General features: G+C 39.8%; 1 protein-coding gene and 1 non-coding gene across 5 annotated transcripts in view; one reads left to right on the top strand and one right to left on the bottom strand.

Annotated features, from left to right (window-relative positions):
• Positions 1 to 16,585, bottom strand: part of SLC35A3 (solute carrier family 35 member A3) — a 75,737-nt gene extending 59,152 nt beyond the window's left edge. Inside the window, exon 1 of one of the 4 annotated variants that reach the window (XM_058303126.2) lies at positions 16,256 to 16,574. In XM_058303126.2, coding sequence (XP_058159109.1) covers positions 16,256 to 16,519 — 264 coding nt within the window. In that variant the 5' untranslated portion in view covers positions 16,520 to 16,574. Of the gene's footprint in view, positions 1 to 15,820; positions 16,045 to 16,255 lie in introns of those variants that run through there. The other 3 variants (XM_058303129.2, XM_058303128.2, XM_058303127.2) reach the window with 3 other exon arrangements.
• LOC111758701 (U6 spliceosomal RNA) lies at positions 6,017 to 6,124 on the top strand. Its single transcript, XR_002792884.2, has one exon. It is a non-coding gene; the product is annotated as a U6 spliceosomal RNA (small nuclear RNA).
• Positions 16,586 to 17,093: the final 508 nt, after the last annotated feature.

Here is a 17,093-nt window from a genome sequence, read left to right on the forward strand (position 1 = left end):
CACACATGGAGAGCTGACGCAGCAAGATGACGCAACAAAGAGACACAGATTCTGGGTGCCACTGACAAGAATAGAAGCGGACAAAGAAGAACACACAGCAAATGGACGCAGAGAGCAGACAACTGGGGCGGGGGGGAGAGCAAGGAGGGCGAGAAATAAAAGATAAATCTTAAAAAAAAAAAGAGAGAATCCACCATCTACCCCCAGGTCTTCAAGATATTTTCTTACAGTTTCTTCTAGAAGCTTTATAGTTCTTGCTTTTATGTTTAGATTTTTATTCATTTTAATTTTTTTATAAGGTATGAGATTGGTGTCCTCTTTCTTTCTTCTGGCTATGGATATCCAGTTCTCTCAGCACCATTTGTTTAATGGACTGTTCTGCCCTAATTGGGTGGGTTTGACAGGTTTGTCAAAAATCACTTGACCATAGATATGAGGGTCTGTTTCTGAACCTTCGATTCGGTTCCATTGGTCAATCTATCTTTATGCCAGTACCATGCTGTTTTTTGGTTGTTTTTTTTAAAGTAATATATACATATTAATTTTTTAAAAGATATTTAGATTACAAAAATGTTATACAGAAAATATAGGCATTCCCATATGCCCCACTCCCCATACCTTCCACACCCTCCCAAATAAACAACATCCTTCATCAGTGTGCCACATTCATTGCAATTGATAAATACATCCTGAGGCACTGCCACTGAGCATGGACCACAGTTCACATTGTAGTATACACTCTCTCCCACACAATTCTGCTTATTATGGGAAGATATGAAATGGCCTATATCTGTTGTTGCAATGTCATTCAGGATGACCATGTTGTTTTTACTAGTGTAGCTAGGTAATATGATTTAAAGTCTGGAAGTGAGAGTCCTCCAACTTCGCTTTTCCTTTTTAAGATGTTTCTGGCTATTTGGGACCACATACCCTTCCAAATAGATTTGATAATCATGCTTTCTATTTATTTTAAAAAAAATACTGGTAGAACATTTAAGAGATTGCATTGAATCAGTATATCAATTTGAGTAAAACTGTCATTTTAATGATATTTAGTCTTTCAATTCATGAGCATGGAATGTTCTTCCAATTATTTAGGTCTTTTCTGATTTAACAATGCATTGCAGTTTTCGGAATACAAGTGCTTTACATCATGGTTTAAGTTTACTCCTAAATATTTGATTCTTTTAATCACAATTGTAAATGGAATTTTTTCCCTGACTTCCTCCTCAGATTGCACATTACTAGTGTCTTTTAAAGTCTATTTCACCAGATGTAAGTATAGCTACTCTGGCTTTTTGTTGTTGTTGTTGTTACTGTATGCATGGAATATCTTTTCCAGCCTTTCACTTTCAATCTATTGGTATCCTTGAATCTAAGGTGAGTCTCTTGCAGAGAGCACACAGGTGGCTGATAGTTTCTTATCCATTCTGCCAGGCTGAGTCTTTCCATTGGGGAGTTTAATCCATTAACATTCAATGTCATTACTGTAAAGGCAGTTCTTATTTCATCCACGTTTACCTTTGGGTTTTATCTGTCTTATTTCATTTTCACTGCTCTTTTGGCACTTTCAGTTACTTTTACTGATATAATCTTCATTTCTAGACTCTTTTCCAAGCCTGTCTCTCCTGTCTTTTCTTTTCAGACTGTAGCACACCCTTTAGTATTTCCTGCAAAGCTAGTCTCTTGGTTACAAATACTCTCAGTTTCTGTTTATCTGTAAATATTCTAAACTGACCCTCATTTTTGAAAGACAATCTCGCCAGATGTAACATTCTTGGCTGGAATTTTTTCTTGTGCAGTATCTTAAATATATCATACCACTACCTTCTTCTTGCCCCCATGGTTTCTGATGAGAAATCAGCACTTAATCTTATTGGGTATCCTTATATGTTATGCATTGCTTTTCTCTTGCTGCTTTCAGAATTCTTTCTTGGTCTTTGGCATTTGATATTCTGATTAGTATGTGTTTCAGAGTTGGTCTATTCAGACGAGAGTATGTTGTGCCTCTTGGACACAGATACCTATATACTTCAAAAGGATTGGGAAATTTTCTACCATTATTTCTTCAGATATTCTTTCTGTCCCTTTTCCCTTCTCTTCTCCTTCAGGGACTCCCTTGACACATATGTTTGCACATCTCTTGCTGTCATTTAGTTCCCCGAGAACTAGTTCAATTTTTTTCATTCTTTTCTTCATGGCTTCTTTTGTATGTTCTCGTTCGGATTCCAGGATTTCAAGTTCACCGATTCTTACTTCTGCATCCTCAAATCTGCTGTTATATGATGCCAGTGTATTCTTAATTTCATTTACTGTGCCTTTCATTCTTGTAAGATCTGCTATTTTTCTATGTACACTTTCAAATTCTTCTTTGTGCTCATCCAATGTCTTCTTAATGTCTTTAATCTCGGGAAGCAGAATGTGGCTCAAGCAACTGAGCTCCCACCTACCACAGAGGAGGTCCAAGTTTCAGTTCCCAGTGGCTCCTGGAGAAGATGAACAAGACAGCAAGCTGGTGTGATGGGCAGGTGTGGCAAGCTGACACAACAAGGGACACAAGATTTTCAGTCCACCCCACTTCCTTTCATGCCAGGGATAGGGTTAAAATGGCAGCTACTGGCCTCTTTCTGACTTGGGCAGGTTCAAACTTTAGGTGTTCTTAGGATTATCCTTTAGCCCACTGAATTTATTAATCAGTAGCTGAAGTCAGTGCCCAACACTTTCTTCCTCCCCTATTTTTTTGGGGAATGGAGCTTCCAATTCCAGCTATGGAATAGCTCCTGAGGCGACTTATGCCTCCACAGCATGGAATGCTCTACTTACGAATCTTCTTGGCAGATGGGCAGTTCCCTTCTTCCATTCTTTTAAGGATGTTGTGGGATGCTCTTCTGGTCTTCTGGAGTCCCAAAACAGGTGCTTTAGGTAGCTGGGTGATTACTAACTGCCCTATAGCACAAGCTGACTCTAGGAGCTCCTTAACTCTACTGCCATCTTGCTGGTTGTCGCACCCTAACAGGTTTGGTTTTTTTTAAGATTTATTTTTCACCCCCTCCCCCTGCCCCCTGTTCTCTGCTCTCTGTGTCCAATTGCTGTGTGTTCTTCTGCGTCTGCTTGTCTTCTCTTTAGATGGCATCAGGAACCATTCCCTGGACTTCTCTGGAGTGGGAGAGACATGCTCAATCTCTTGCACCACCTCAGCTCCCTGGTCTGCCGTGTCTCTTACTATCTCTCCTCTGTGTCTTTTTTCAGTGTGTCATCTTGCTGTGCCAGCTCTCTGCTGGGGCCAGCTTGCTACGTAGGCCAGCACTCCTGTACTGGCCAGAACTCCACTCAGGCCAGCTTGCCACATGGGCTAGCACTCTGCACGGGCCAGCTCTGTGCTCAGGCCAGCTCTCCTTCAACAGGAGGTTCCGGGAATCAAACCCTGGACCTCCCATATGGTAGGTGGGGGCCCAATCAATTGAGCCACATCTACTCCCCCTAATAGATTTTGAACCTGCTTTTTAACCACTACTTTTCTTCCAAATTGCTGTATAAGTTGGCTATTTATAAAGTTGAGTTTTATTATTTTTAAATCCCTTCTCATCTCTTGGGGGAAAAATGTGCAACAAAGTTCATTCATTCATTTGGATGATGACTTTGTTAACTTTACTTTTACATTTTCTACAAAAACATATTAGCTTATTTAGAATTAAAAGACGTTTTCATTAATTAATAGTCTTGAGAAGTGGAGTTGGCTCAACTTATAGAGCATCTGCCTACCACATGGGAGGCCCAGGGTTCAAACCCAGGGCCTCCTGACCCATGTGATGAGCTGGCCCACGCGTAGCGGTGATGCGTGCAAGGAGTGCCGTGCCTCACAGGGATGTCCCCTGTGTAGGGGAGCCCCAAGGGTAAGAAGTGTACCCCACGAGGAGAGCCGTCCCGTGCGAAAAAGAGCAGCCTGCCCAGGAGTGGTGCCACACACACAGGACAGCTGATATAGCAAGATGACACAACAAAATGAGACACAGATTTCTGGTGCCACTGACAAGAATGCAAGTGGACAAAAAAGAACATACACAGCAAATGGACACAGAGAGCAGACAACGGGGGGGAGGGGAGAGAAGTTTTTTAAAAAAATTAATAGTCTTAAGAAAAAATGCTTTTTAAACACAATGCAAGCTATAATTTAAATATATTTTCTATGCTAATTATACTTTTTCTCAATTAGCTCCCCAAATCCTTGCTTTACAATGCTTTGTTAGCCAATTTCTTGTTATTGTACAGGCTTTAAATATTATTAAAAATATACATTACAATATATATACACATGTAATTAATATATACTGTTCTACCACCACCACCCCTAAATTGATCAGGGTTAGTAAGTTATTAGTTTATACCACTCTTAATAGCATTACATGTATGTATTAACTACATTCTGGAATATTCAAAACACCATATATTAATTTCTATTCATCTCCTCAAAGATATAATCGTTCCTTGAAGGTAAATTTGAAAATCAGTCTGCCTACAGACCTAAAATCTTTAGGTCTGCAGAAAATGTAAAGCGTATTATACTACTGGGACAAGAAAATCTGTATTTTGCTAATATGTTTCCAGCCACTTAATCCTAAAAAAACTAAATGTTTAGCTAATGTTTTCAAACTGTAATGAAATTTATTTTAATTTTTAAAGACTACTAATTATCTAAGAAATAATGCAAATCTATTTTCCTTCTATTATAAAAGCAAAAGGCTAAATTTCAAAGTTATGATTTTTAAAGTGAGCTATATTCACATTTTCCAAACACTATTTCTGAAATATACTCCCTAAGTACAATATAACAACGTACTAGAAATTAGTAATACTATAAAGTATATAGGAAAACACAAGTTAGAAGTGTTATGCAAATAAAAGTCCACATTATACTCTAGTCAAAAATAGCTATGGTATACAAACAAAACTTTTCAGTTTTTTCCAAGTAAATGAACAGAAAAAGTAAATACACACAGAAATGCTGAGCTCAGGTAGAATTTTTTGCCCATTAACTTCCAAAATACCAAAATGCTAAAATTGTAATCTATAACTATAGGCTAAAAAATAACAAATACAATCGTCTTTACTTCTGACACTGACGTTTATATATCTTTTCTACCTATCTTAGAAGTACAGTGATTCAAAAAAAGTAGCAACAATATATTGTACTTTATATAATCCTGTGGAAAATCCAAAAATCTTATTTTTGCATAAAAGAAATATAAATAGCAGGTAATTTACAGTATCAGTATAACCAATTCTGTTTCCACAATAGAAACAATAAACATTAACTTCCACTAAATTCATTCCCTTTTAACTGCTTAAGAAAAACAACATCCTGTTCAGTAGCACTTAACCTTTACCTACAGGTTCCTATTACATTCTAAATTGAACAACTTTTCATTGTTTCTCCTTCCCTTTCTTCCTGGAGGTGTCAGGTGCCTGTTTATAAAAGATAATATCACCTAAATGTAAGTTATAGTACTGTCAATTTTTAACTTGTTCTTTCACAGACTGTAAATGTTCCATTCCCACAATCAGGTAAAATCAATAGCATTCAAATATTTCTTCAACCATACAAATATAAAAGCTATTTGTATTTGGCACTCTAATTTTTATGTAAAAAATGTTCTGTATTGCTGTACTCTTTTACATAAAGTCAACGATTTGAAAACCATAATAACTTAATAAGTTTATGCTCTACGACCTCCTTCCAATGTGGGGTGCCATGTAAAACAAAACCATATTCCTTTTCACCCTCCCACCTCCCAACCCCTGGTGCTATTCTGCTATAGTCACTTACTAACACTTGCAGCTAACGGCAGGAGTTAAAGATATTCTACAAAAAACAGAGACTAGGGTAAAAGCAATGTGGGGTTCCCAAACACTAACCATTAGTAAAGGTTCAAAATTTAGGGGATTAGGAGCAGGAAGGGGGGAAAAGGTATTACACAACTGTCTAGAGGGCCATCAACTGTCAAATATTTAAGACACAGTGCTTGCATCAGCGGCGCATATACTAAAATTGGAATGATCAGAATGAAAAGATTAGCATGGTTCCTGAGCAAGGATGACAGAAATTTGTAAAGTGTTCCATATTTTTCAGAGCTTGCCAGGGGTTGAGAGGGAAGGGGGGATGAGTAGGTGGAGCACAGAGAATTTTTAGGATAGTGAAACTGTTTAGTGTGGTACTGTAATGGTAAATACATGACACTGTGCATTCATCAAAATTCTTAGACTCCTGTAACACAAAGCGAATCCTGATGTAAACTAATGTATGAGTATTTCACAGCTAATGAAAGATGTTAATACGGGAAACTGTGAAGAGGAGCTGTATGGGAACTCTGGGTATTTGGAATCAGAAACGAATAGAGTTACTATAGTAAATGATTTGGTGTCAGAAGTTGCAGAAGTTTTGGTAGTCTTTAAAGGTATTAATCCTTGGAACCTATAAATGTTATATTCTTTGGAAAAGGGGATTTTTTGTTTTGTTTTGATTTTAATTGGAGAAAGTTTATTAAAGGAACTGTTGACAACTGTCTGGAAAGGAACGAATGGTGAAACACCTGAGGACTGGCAACAGGAGTAACCACAGCCAGGTCTGAAGATCCAAGGGGAAGGAGCTGTTCCTGGGACCTAGTGAGAGCTGTGGAATGGGAGAGGGTCTTTCTTTCAGAAGCTGTAGCCTAGGTACAGAAATAGAGCAACAATCAAAACACCCCGTCATGGATGGATCTTGGAGGAATTAACGCCACCACTCTCTCCTCTCACTTCTCCAATCTCCTGTTGTTGTCTCCCATTGGTTAAACCCAACCAGAAGCCAGAGGTGAGACCTTGGTAACACAGTCTATAGAGGTCAGCCTCCTGGTGGACAGGGCAGGTAGCAAAGGATGGAGAATGGATCTAGAGGCACAAACAGACAAAGCCCATCACCTAACATATCATAGGTCTGAGCTGTGAAATAGGAAGGTGAGCTCTGCCTTCTACCTTCGGGAGGTTGTTTTGAAAATGGGGTAAATTTCCAAAATAGAAGTAGGACAATTGTCCTCTTTAACTTCCTCAGCTGAAGAAGTCTTGGAAGATCACAGATATCTTCAAGTAGCAGCCACTACCATGGCCCATACCTCTCCAACCTTATAAAAACTGAAAACGAGGACACCTTACGCACAGGTGGAAAGGAAAATTTTGCAGATGGGATTAAGTTACAGATCTTGAGATAGGGAGATTACCCTGGATTATCCAGGTGGGCCCTAAAGGCTTTGTAAGAGACCAACAGAAGAGGAGAAACCAGACACACATGAGAAAGACAAGGTGAAGACAGCAGAGATTTGTGGATGCTGGTCTTGAAGACTGGAGTGACACAGCCACAAGTCAAAGAATGCTGGCATCCACCAAAAGCTGGAAAAAGAAAGGAATGGATTCTCTCCAGAAGCCTCTGGAGGAAGTGAACCCCTGCCAACACTTTGATTTCAACCCAGCGATAATGATTTTGGACTTCTGGCCTCCAAAACGGTAAGAGAAAACATTTCTGTAGTTTTAAGCCACCAAGTTTGTGGTAGCTTACAGCAGCCACAGGAAACTAATAGAAGAATCTGGCTTTCTTTTTTAATTGAAGTGTTCTCTTTGTTTACTCAGGCAGGAAGCATCTAATATATTTGAGTTGTAATACTTAAAAAATTACACAGTTATTGGGAAAAGTTGGTTATACTGAAGAGTGTGCAAAAACACTTCCTGGCATAAAGTATGTGCTCAATAAATAAAAAAGATACTGGACTCATAAACAAAACAATGATACCCCACCCCCAATCAGAAACAGAGTTGGCATCACCATCCTAAAATCCTCAAGATTGAGGAATGAACCAACTTAAGGGGGGAATGCAAGTATAGACTAAAGTAGACTTATTATTTTTCTAGCAATGGAAGAACTTGTATCATTGATATAAAGGCAGTGACTAAAAGAGGTTCTGAGGGGAGGGAGAAAGAAGAATAAGTGAACATGGGGCATTTTGGGGACACTGGAATTGTTTTGAAGGACATTGCAATGATGGAAAAAGGCCATTATACATTTTGTCAAAACCTATAAAAATGTGCAGTGCAAAGAGTAAAAACCCATCATGTAAACTAGTGTCCATGGTTAGTAGCAATGCTTCAATATGTGTTCGTCAATTGTACCAAATGTACCACAGTAGTGAAAAGATGCTGTTAATGGGGAAAATGTGTGTGTGTATGGGGGAGATATGAGAATCCCCCTATATTTTCAATGTACCATTTATATAATCTAAACCTTCTTTAAGAATTTAATTTAAATTAAATTTTAAAATAACAATGATACCAAATAAATGAGACATTATTCTGTGGTCTTCTCTCCATGGAAAACTCAAAGCCTATCTCTATGTTCACAAAACTAAATGTTTAAAAACATAAATTCTGGGAAGCGGATTTGGCTCAGCTGAGAGCATCTGCCTACCACATGGGAGGTCCAGGGTTCAAACCCAGGGTCTCCTGACTGTGTAGTGAGTCTGTCCATGCACAGTGTTGATGTGCAAAGGAGTGCCATGCCACGCAGGGGTGTCCCCCATGTAGGGGAGCCCCATGTGCAGGGAGTGCACCCCGTAAGGAGAGCTGCCCCATGCAAAAAAAAAAGGTGCAGCCTGCCCAGGAGTGGTGCCACACAAATGGAGAGCTGACGCAGCACGATGATGCAACAAAAAAAGAGACACAGATTCCCAGTGCCACTGACAAGAATGCAAGCAGACAAGGAAGAACACACAGGAAATGGATACAGAGAGCAGACAACAGGGGTAGGGAGGGAAGGAAAGAGAAAAAAAAAATTTTTTTTAATCTTAAAAAAAATAAAGCATATATTCTAGGAAGCAAGAAGCTCTCGTGTCAAACTAAATAAAGGTTCAAATACCAAGTCTGTACTTATTACCTATGCAACTTAACTACTTTACATAAGTTTGCCTACTTGTTCAAATAAAAATTTTTAAAGTGATGGTAAGGATTTGACCAAAATAATTCTACTATTGTTTATTTTACTTAGAAAGCATCAATTTCTTTGTTATTTTAAAGACATAAAAAGCAAAACAAAGTAGGGATTGCCAATATTTTTGTCAATGTCTTTGTTTTCATGACCTAAAATACTAATAACATATAATCAGACTTAAAAGTTTATAAGCTAGAAAAAAATTTCCAATTTTAAGTCATCTGATCACACTATTCTCAAGTAGACTCCTTTAAATATGATTTACTGCCCGGCTTCACAGATACTACATGTCAAAACATGCCATCCGAAATGTATTTATATGCAAAAAGCCATATGTAATATAATCATTTTGTAAGATGGTTTAGATCCCAGGCACTAATGTTAATAAAAAGGTTCCAGCCCTTCCCCACAATTTTTCAGATGTTTGAGTATTAAGAGTGTAGAAGGGTAAACAAGAATAATGTTTAGCTATTTAATTCAGCCTGAGGGTAAACCTGAAACGTGGAGGGCCTTAAAATGTTTTTCTTCATACCATTCACAAATGATAAAAATTTTAGAAAAATGTGTTTATCAATGAAAATAAATGAACTGGAGCTTAACAGAACATATACAATGAGCTGTTTTTTATGGATTTATGGTCTGAAGAACAGTCAAGAATTTAAAATTCTTTAATCCTAGTTGTTAATTGTGCTTAGGCAATTTAAGAAAGATTATCACCCTCCCTAAGGATGGGATTCCAATGTTAGAATTCAAATGCTTTGTAGTTTTTTGTTTTTGCTTTTTAACCACCATCTTCTCTAAACATGAAATTGCAGACTCTCTCAGGTAAACCTACAGTCTTCGAAGTGTATATAGACTACAGCTTATAAATTATATAGAAGATGAATTCACATTAATTATACTTTTTCAGTATTTATTGTTCAATTTTCAGCCCCTCTTATCTCTAAATGAAGGAAGACGGGCTTCAGACTCTCCCAATTCTAATCTACCCCCCATATAACAAATACCTTAATAAAATAAAATAAAATAACATTCTGTCCCTGTTTGTAAAAGGAACATCAACATTCCATCCTGACTGCAAAAAAGATACAGTTCAAGTTCCTTCAAAGAGAACACCACCTCATAATCTGACGCCAACCTCAATTTCGTGCCATAAAATATTACCTGGCTCAAACACTTGTATGTTCATGCATTCTCTGAACAAATATCCCTCTTCTTAACTCTTTACCCTTCTCTGTTTATAGAACTCTATGTATCTTAGAGGTCTCCTTTCAGTAAAGTTTTCTTACTTCTTCCAAGCAGACGGAATCCTTCACTCCATATTCCTCTACCAATCTGCAGATACCTTTTAGAATAGCACTCATAAATTTTATCAAAATGAGTTTACATATACACATTCCTTTCTTTAATTCATCACTGTATTCCTAGCAACTCCTAACCAGTGCCTGTCATACCTATACAATTACTTATATTGGATTTATAAGAATAAATAAATTTCATGATACATAAATCCTAAGAAAGAATGATCTTCTCTTGAATTAAGTTTCCTTGTATTGTACATAAAAGAGGCATGCCCAAACAGGTTCTCAGTAACTGTTTTCTGTTAACAGTAACTTCACTGTTAAATTAATGAGAACACTGAGTACATACAGAATGTCAGGCATTGTGCTATGTGCTCTACAGATATTATCTCATTCAATCTCACTTAATCTGTAAAGTGAGATTATTACTTGTTTACAGATTAAGAAACTGAGGCTTTACGATATTAAGTATGTAACTTACTGTTGTGGATTCAATGATGTGCCCATGAAAGGCATGTTCAGGTCCCAACCCTGGTCCTATAGAGGTGAGCTAATTTGTAAATAAGGCCTTTGCAATTGCTATAAATTAAGGTATGCCTAAAGTGAATGGAGGTGGGCCTTACTCCCATATGCCTGAAGTCCTTATAAGCAAAAGACATTAGACACAGAAGTGCCAGAAAGTAGAAGTCAGCAGAACCCAGAAGAGAAAAGAGAAGATGCTACCATGTTCATTGCCATGTGGTATAAAAGTCAAGGAACCCCAAAGACTGCCAGCAAGCTAGAAGAAACCCATCCTGGGTAGAAGTAAGACTCTGAAACAGCCAATAAATTCCTGTTGTTAAGACAATCCATTGCATGGTATTTGTTTTAGTAGGCAGGGAAGGGAAACACTTCCTTAGCATATGTCGTCAGAGCTTAGATGTGAACAAAGATTTCTCTCAGTCAAAGCCCATGGTTTTTGCTGTAAAATCTAAAGTGTTTAAATGTGTCTACTATTAGAGGGGCAGGCACCATAATGGATAAGAGTATAGCTACAGAATCAAATTCTGGCTTCATCAATTAATAACAGGCAAATTCTCCAGCCTGGCTCTGCTTCATAGTGCAGAAGGGTGCAATGCACCAGTCCCGTGAAATGCTGGAGCCTACCTTCCTGGCTTCTCTCTAGGGTCAATGGTGCTGCAGCAAGCTAGCTGTGTGAAGGATAAACCAAGTGGAACAACAATTACTAGAGTGATGTAAGTAAAACTTAAACACAATTTGCATTACAGCCTGCTCCCATGGAGAAATAACATGTATGGTATTGCAAACCTGGAGCTTAAATCTATTACTGCAGCTCAAAGAGAAACTTTTGCATTGACTAGCATTAAGTACTGTACCTACATGCCTAATGATTATGATATCTCTTCTAGATCATATTCAAAGGGATACTGAACATGTTAAAAGTCCTGGTAAATGTAATTAATTTTCTAAGTGATTAATGAATATGCCTATAAGATAAAGGAATGGCTCTCTAAAGTACTGTCTTTATTTTGCTCGCCATATGCCTATCTTGTTGCCTATACCGTCTTTGTGAGTTTACACCTAGGGCAGTGCCTCTGTTCACACATCTCCTAGCTGTCCTAAGCATAACCACTGCTGTAGAAACTGGGGTTAGCAGTTTATAACCAAACCAGCAGGTATACCACAATCCCTCCCTAAAAATAATAAATAGCATAAAAGAACTCAAGGAAGAATGCTGTTTCCCATCAGTTTTGGGAAGATGCAGCATCTGAAGGCACTGGTCTTTGTCACTTTCGTGGTCCAATATGTCAAAGCTGGCCCCCTTTTTGGAACCACTTATCACCATCTTCTTTATCCTTTTAGCGGGGCCACCTATCTTCAAAATTCTAAGTAAGTTTATTTCTTCCAGAACAAGATATTTGTCACACAGGGATTTCAGCCAGTTCCAACCACAGTGTGGGACCCGTATTTCCTCAACCTCACTAGAATAGTCAGAAAGGTTTACGCCCTGTCAGGCAGAGACTACTGCCTTAACCAGCAGGAAGTAGCTACAGAAGAATGACCACTGCCCGTCAGTACCCCCTTAAAAATAAGGGTGTGAATTCTCTGAGGGGAAAGTTGAGGCAGGTTATCATGGGCAACAAGGAGAAGATGAGCCACAACATGGACAACGGACAACAGTGCTGCAAGACCCCAATGAGACCCTGAGTTTAACCTTGAGGTCCCAGTTTCTCTTCCTGGGCCCTCCACTTGTCCCGGATATTCCAAACAGTCCTCATCATTTGCCCCACCTTGGTGGGGTAGCCAATAACAGCTGGGACCCCTCCCCTTAGCATTAGCAAGGGGGAGGAATAATTTATAGTTTAAAAGGTAACCACACAAGGCAGAGCTCGTTCTCTCTGCCTAGAAGAGCCTGCACCAAATCTTGGTACGTATTTCCATCCTTCTCTCCCATTTCTCAACAAGCTCTGCTCTTTTCCCCCATTTCCCAATAATTTTTTTTTACTGGTCTAACTAAATAATAATAATAATAATAATGGGCAAATTACTTAATCTCTCTGTCCCAACTTTCCTCATGTATAAAACAGCAATAATTCATATTATATACTTCACAGAGTGGTTATAAGGATCAAAGAATGTAAATAAGGTAAATTGGCAATTACCTACATTGCCTCGTTTTAGTATTTATTGAATATTGGTATAAGACTTAGTTATGATAGAAAATGCTACTTTGAGATGTTTAAAATTGGCTGTATAGCGTATACAAAAAAATTTTTTAAGCTTTTTATCCAGTATTTACAGGAAAAACTAGGTAGATAGGTATAAAGCCATATGTGGGTACTTTCTCATAGGAAAGAACTTGTTTCTTAGCATTTTACCTGATAATGCAATCTAACAGTCGTAGCTTCATCTTAACTTTAATCTACTATGCTACCTGACCTAGCATACCTTTTCAATCAAAACATTTATCTCTAAATATACAGCAACTCACCTTAAACTAGTTTTTTGGTTTTGCTTGAGACTGTATCTCCAATATAGGATGATAAACTATTAAAAGTTCTGAGCAGACAATCTGGGTAACATTAGAGCTTCTAAAGCTAAACACTCATATTTATATACCAAACACTCTCACATTCACATAACAAAGCATATCCAAAAAGCAATGCAATCCTTCATTAATGGAGACAATTAAGTTGAACGTATTTAGCATATACTTGTTTTGTTTTTGCCTACAGTACATCTGCTTTTTGAGAATCAAAATCTAATGTTAAACTACCAGTTGATATTGAACTGAACTTTAATAATAATAATACCCTCAAATGAGATTAACTACTGGTTTGATGATGTTCAAGCTAGTTCAGTTACTCAGGTCTACAATTACTTTTAAATTTTTCACAATTTCACAAAAAACATTTCACAGTATACTATCAAATAGAACCTTTTCTTCCTAAAATTTTCAGGAAAAAGAAATTTAAGTGTTATACTTCATAGCTACTGAATAATAATAAAATTAGGCTTTCAGTTGTGAGATTATTTCAGTTGAATCTATTATTTACCCAGTCATTCATTCAACAAATTGAGGTTCTACTGTATACAGATTTCAAATATAATTCCTGGTGGAAGCAGCCTAGGAGTGTACATATGTAGGAGGACCTAGGGCAAATTATTTGACCAATCTGACCTTCAATATTCTCGTCTATAAAATGGGAGTGATAGTAACTGTCCTAACTCAAAGGTTTATTATCAGCATCAAATGAGGAACTAAACATGAATCAAGAGCATTTTCAAATACAAGGAGACCATTAATAAAAATCTGTAATAAAGTTTTACAAGACAAGTTTTCCTTGTCTTCAGGAGCACGGTAAAGGAGTTTGTTTCATTATATGATTTAAAGCAAAAATATTGGGAAGTGGACTTGGCTCATTGGTTAGGGCATCTGTCTACCACATGGGAGGTCCAAGGTTCAAACTCTGGGCCTCCTTGACCCATGTGGAGCTGGCCTATGCCCAGTGCTGATGCGCACAAGGAGTGCTGTGCCACACAGGGGTGTCCCCTGAATAGGGGAGCCCCATGTGCAAGGAGTGCACCCCGTAAGGAGAGCCGCCCAGCGCAAAAGAATGTTCAGCCTGCCCAGGAATGGCGCCACACACACAGAGAGTTGACACACAAGATGACACAACAAAAAGAAACAGATTCCCGTGCCGCTGATAACAACAGAAGTGGACAAAGAACACTCACCAAATGGACACAGAGAGCAGACAACACGGGGGGGGGGGGGGAGGGAGTTAGGAGAAATAAATTTAAAAAAATATTTAAAAAATAATAAAGCAAAAATATTAAGAGTATAAGACATCATGATATCATGCTCAAGTACTAAAGGTCTAAACAATTTAAAGATACAATTACTTCCCTTAAAAAGTTTACATTCTAGTGCAGATAAGAAACTTCACAAATAACCATAGTACAGTGTAAATTATCAAGTGTTAAGATTCATAAAAGCCAGCACATAAGAGAAAAAGAATGTTTGGGACAAATGGTAGACTTCAGGAAGCTAAAAAGAAGGTGGAATTTAAGCTACCATTAAAGAAATGGTAAAATTTCTACAAAAAGGTTGGTAAGGAAGGCTGTCTTGCAGGAAAAGATGTAAGAAAAGACCAAGGCAGGTAGGCATATAGCACTTTCCAAAAAAAGTAACAAAAACAGATTTTAAAAGGATTAAAAAGGACACATAGTGATTGGAGTCATGGAGAGCCTCGAATTTTATAGAGGGCTTTGCATGTCACCCTAAATAATTTTAAATTTATTCTGGAGCCAAAAGAAACTACCTCAATTATTTTCAGGGAGGAGTGACCAATGAGTGATATAAGACCTCTGCCTTTTTCAAGGAGTGACTGTAAGACGGAAAGGAGGCAGCAAGTACCATTTGGAAGATAAAGCTAGAACGCAAATAAGCTTTCCTCAATAAGAGGAAAGAAGAGCCAGATTCAGCAGAGAGGTAGTGGGAATGAAAAAAAGAGATAAACTAAATTTGAGATGCTGAAAAAGGAGGAACAATACTTGGGAGGGAAGTCAGAACCAGAAATGTAAATTTAGAAGTCATCCCCTTAAAAAGAAACTTGCGTTTATAAGTGAAAGTGACTAAATGGACCAAGGGAGAAACTACCACATTTCATCTTTACCAAAGCTAAATATTGATTCTAAAAACAAAAACTCTGGTTCCATTTTCAAACACTGCATTTAACAGAACATGATTAAGGAATAAATCTTTTCCTATAGAGGAATAAAAGTAGTTTGCTAAGCAAGGTCCATTACTACATTTAACATCATTCTTTAATTCATTTGAACCAATGTTCCTGAACTGAGAGGTGTTTAGCTGGTCTAAGTAAATGCTAATTAAAATCCTCCCTCCCTTAACACACAGAACCCCCCTCCACCACCACCCCATCCCCAGCTTGTTCGGATGGAAATACCACTTGGCCTCAGACATCCCCTGCCTTCACACTAGCCTTACCGAAGGCAGTTTTTCCATTTCGTGAAGTCCCTACGGCTTCCTGAGCGCAGGGTCCTCGTCTGGCGAATCGGTGCCTGACAACTGGCTACAACGGACCAAGCGAGAGCTCACAGCACCCTCACTGAAGGAATGACCGCCAGCCTGGCCTCCGTTCCCTGTCCTCTCCACGCCCCAGTCTTCGGGCACACACTGCCATCTCATTCGCTTGACACACCCCTTTCCTCGGGCCCTTTTTCCTCCTCCGCCCAGCACATTCTGCACGTTGTCTCTCGGGAGTTACGCGTCAATTCATCCGCTCCCACCCCTACTCAGCTGATACTTCAGGTCCGCAAAATCCTCGGCTTCACCTCATCTGCCCCGCACCCTTCCTCCACCTGCCAGAGCTGCCCCGGCCCCCCAGCAGCCGCCCGCTCCCCAGGAGTGCTCCCAGCTCACCTTCCGGGCAGCTGGGCCGGCTGCGCGCACTGTGGGCCGCAGCTCAGCTCCGCCGGGAGCTCCAGGCTGCCGAGCCCGCCGGGTCCCCCGCGACCGCTGACCCTCCGCGCCGCCCGCTCCCGCCGCCGCCAGCCCGGCGCGGTCCAGGCGTTTCCGGGTTCCCGCGGTCCCGCCCCCCAAAGGCTCCGGCTTCCGCCCGTGCTTGGGTAAACGCCGTTCCCGGATCTGCCCTGCTGGCCCCGGCGGGGCCCTTGCCAGCTCCATCCTGAAGGCGAGGCACCTGGGCTGCTTCACCAACGGCCGCAGGACCCGACCTCTCCGTCACGTCACCGCCCTCGGTACTGCCTTCTGCTGGACGCGGCCTAGGGCACGAGGCAGGCTGGATGGGCGAATCCCGCCGCGGGCTTCCCCGGGACTGACGGGCTGTGGCGGATACCAGCGTACGCTGGTGCGAAAAGAAGGGCAAAGTCCTTTGGTCGATGAACCCTGAAAAGGAGTGGGGAAGCGGATCCTGGAAGCAAATGAACCCACTTCTTAAAGTGACTGTCGCACACTGAAGACAAACCAGATTAACCCGGGCTCAGGCTGCCGGAGGAGACCGTAACCTTTCCGTGTGGTCTGCAGCAAGGCTTGTTGAATTGGAAATGATCGCTTCACCCACCCTGCCTGGGAACTCGGGGCTAAGCGGAGCCCGAAGCAGCATCACCATTAACCCGCAGGGGAAAACGAGAGCGAGCTGGGCCAGAGGATCTCAGTGTTAAGGGACTACCCCCAGCCTGACTGCATGGGTTTCTTAAACAATATTACCTTTAAAAAGCCTTCAATATCTTTGTTGGAA

Source organism: Dasypus novemcinctus, chromosome 9, assembly GCF_030445035.2.
Source record: "Dasypus novemcinctus isolate mDasNov1 chromosome 9, mDasNov1.1.hap2, whole genome shotgun sequence".
Lineage (NCBI taxonomy): Eukaryota > Metazoa > Chordata > Mammalia > Cingulata > Dasypodidae > Dasypus > Dasypus novemcinctus.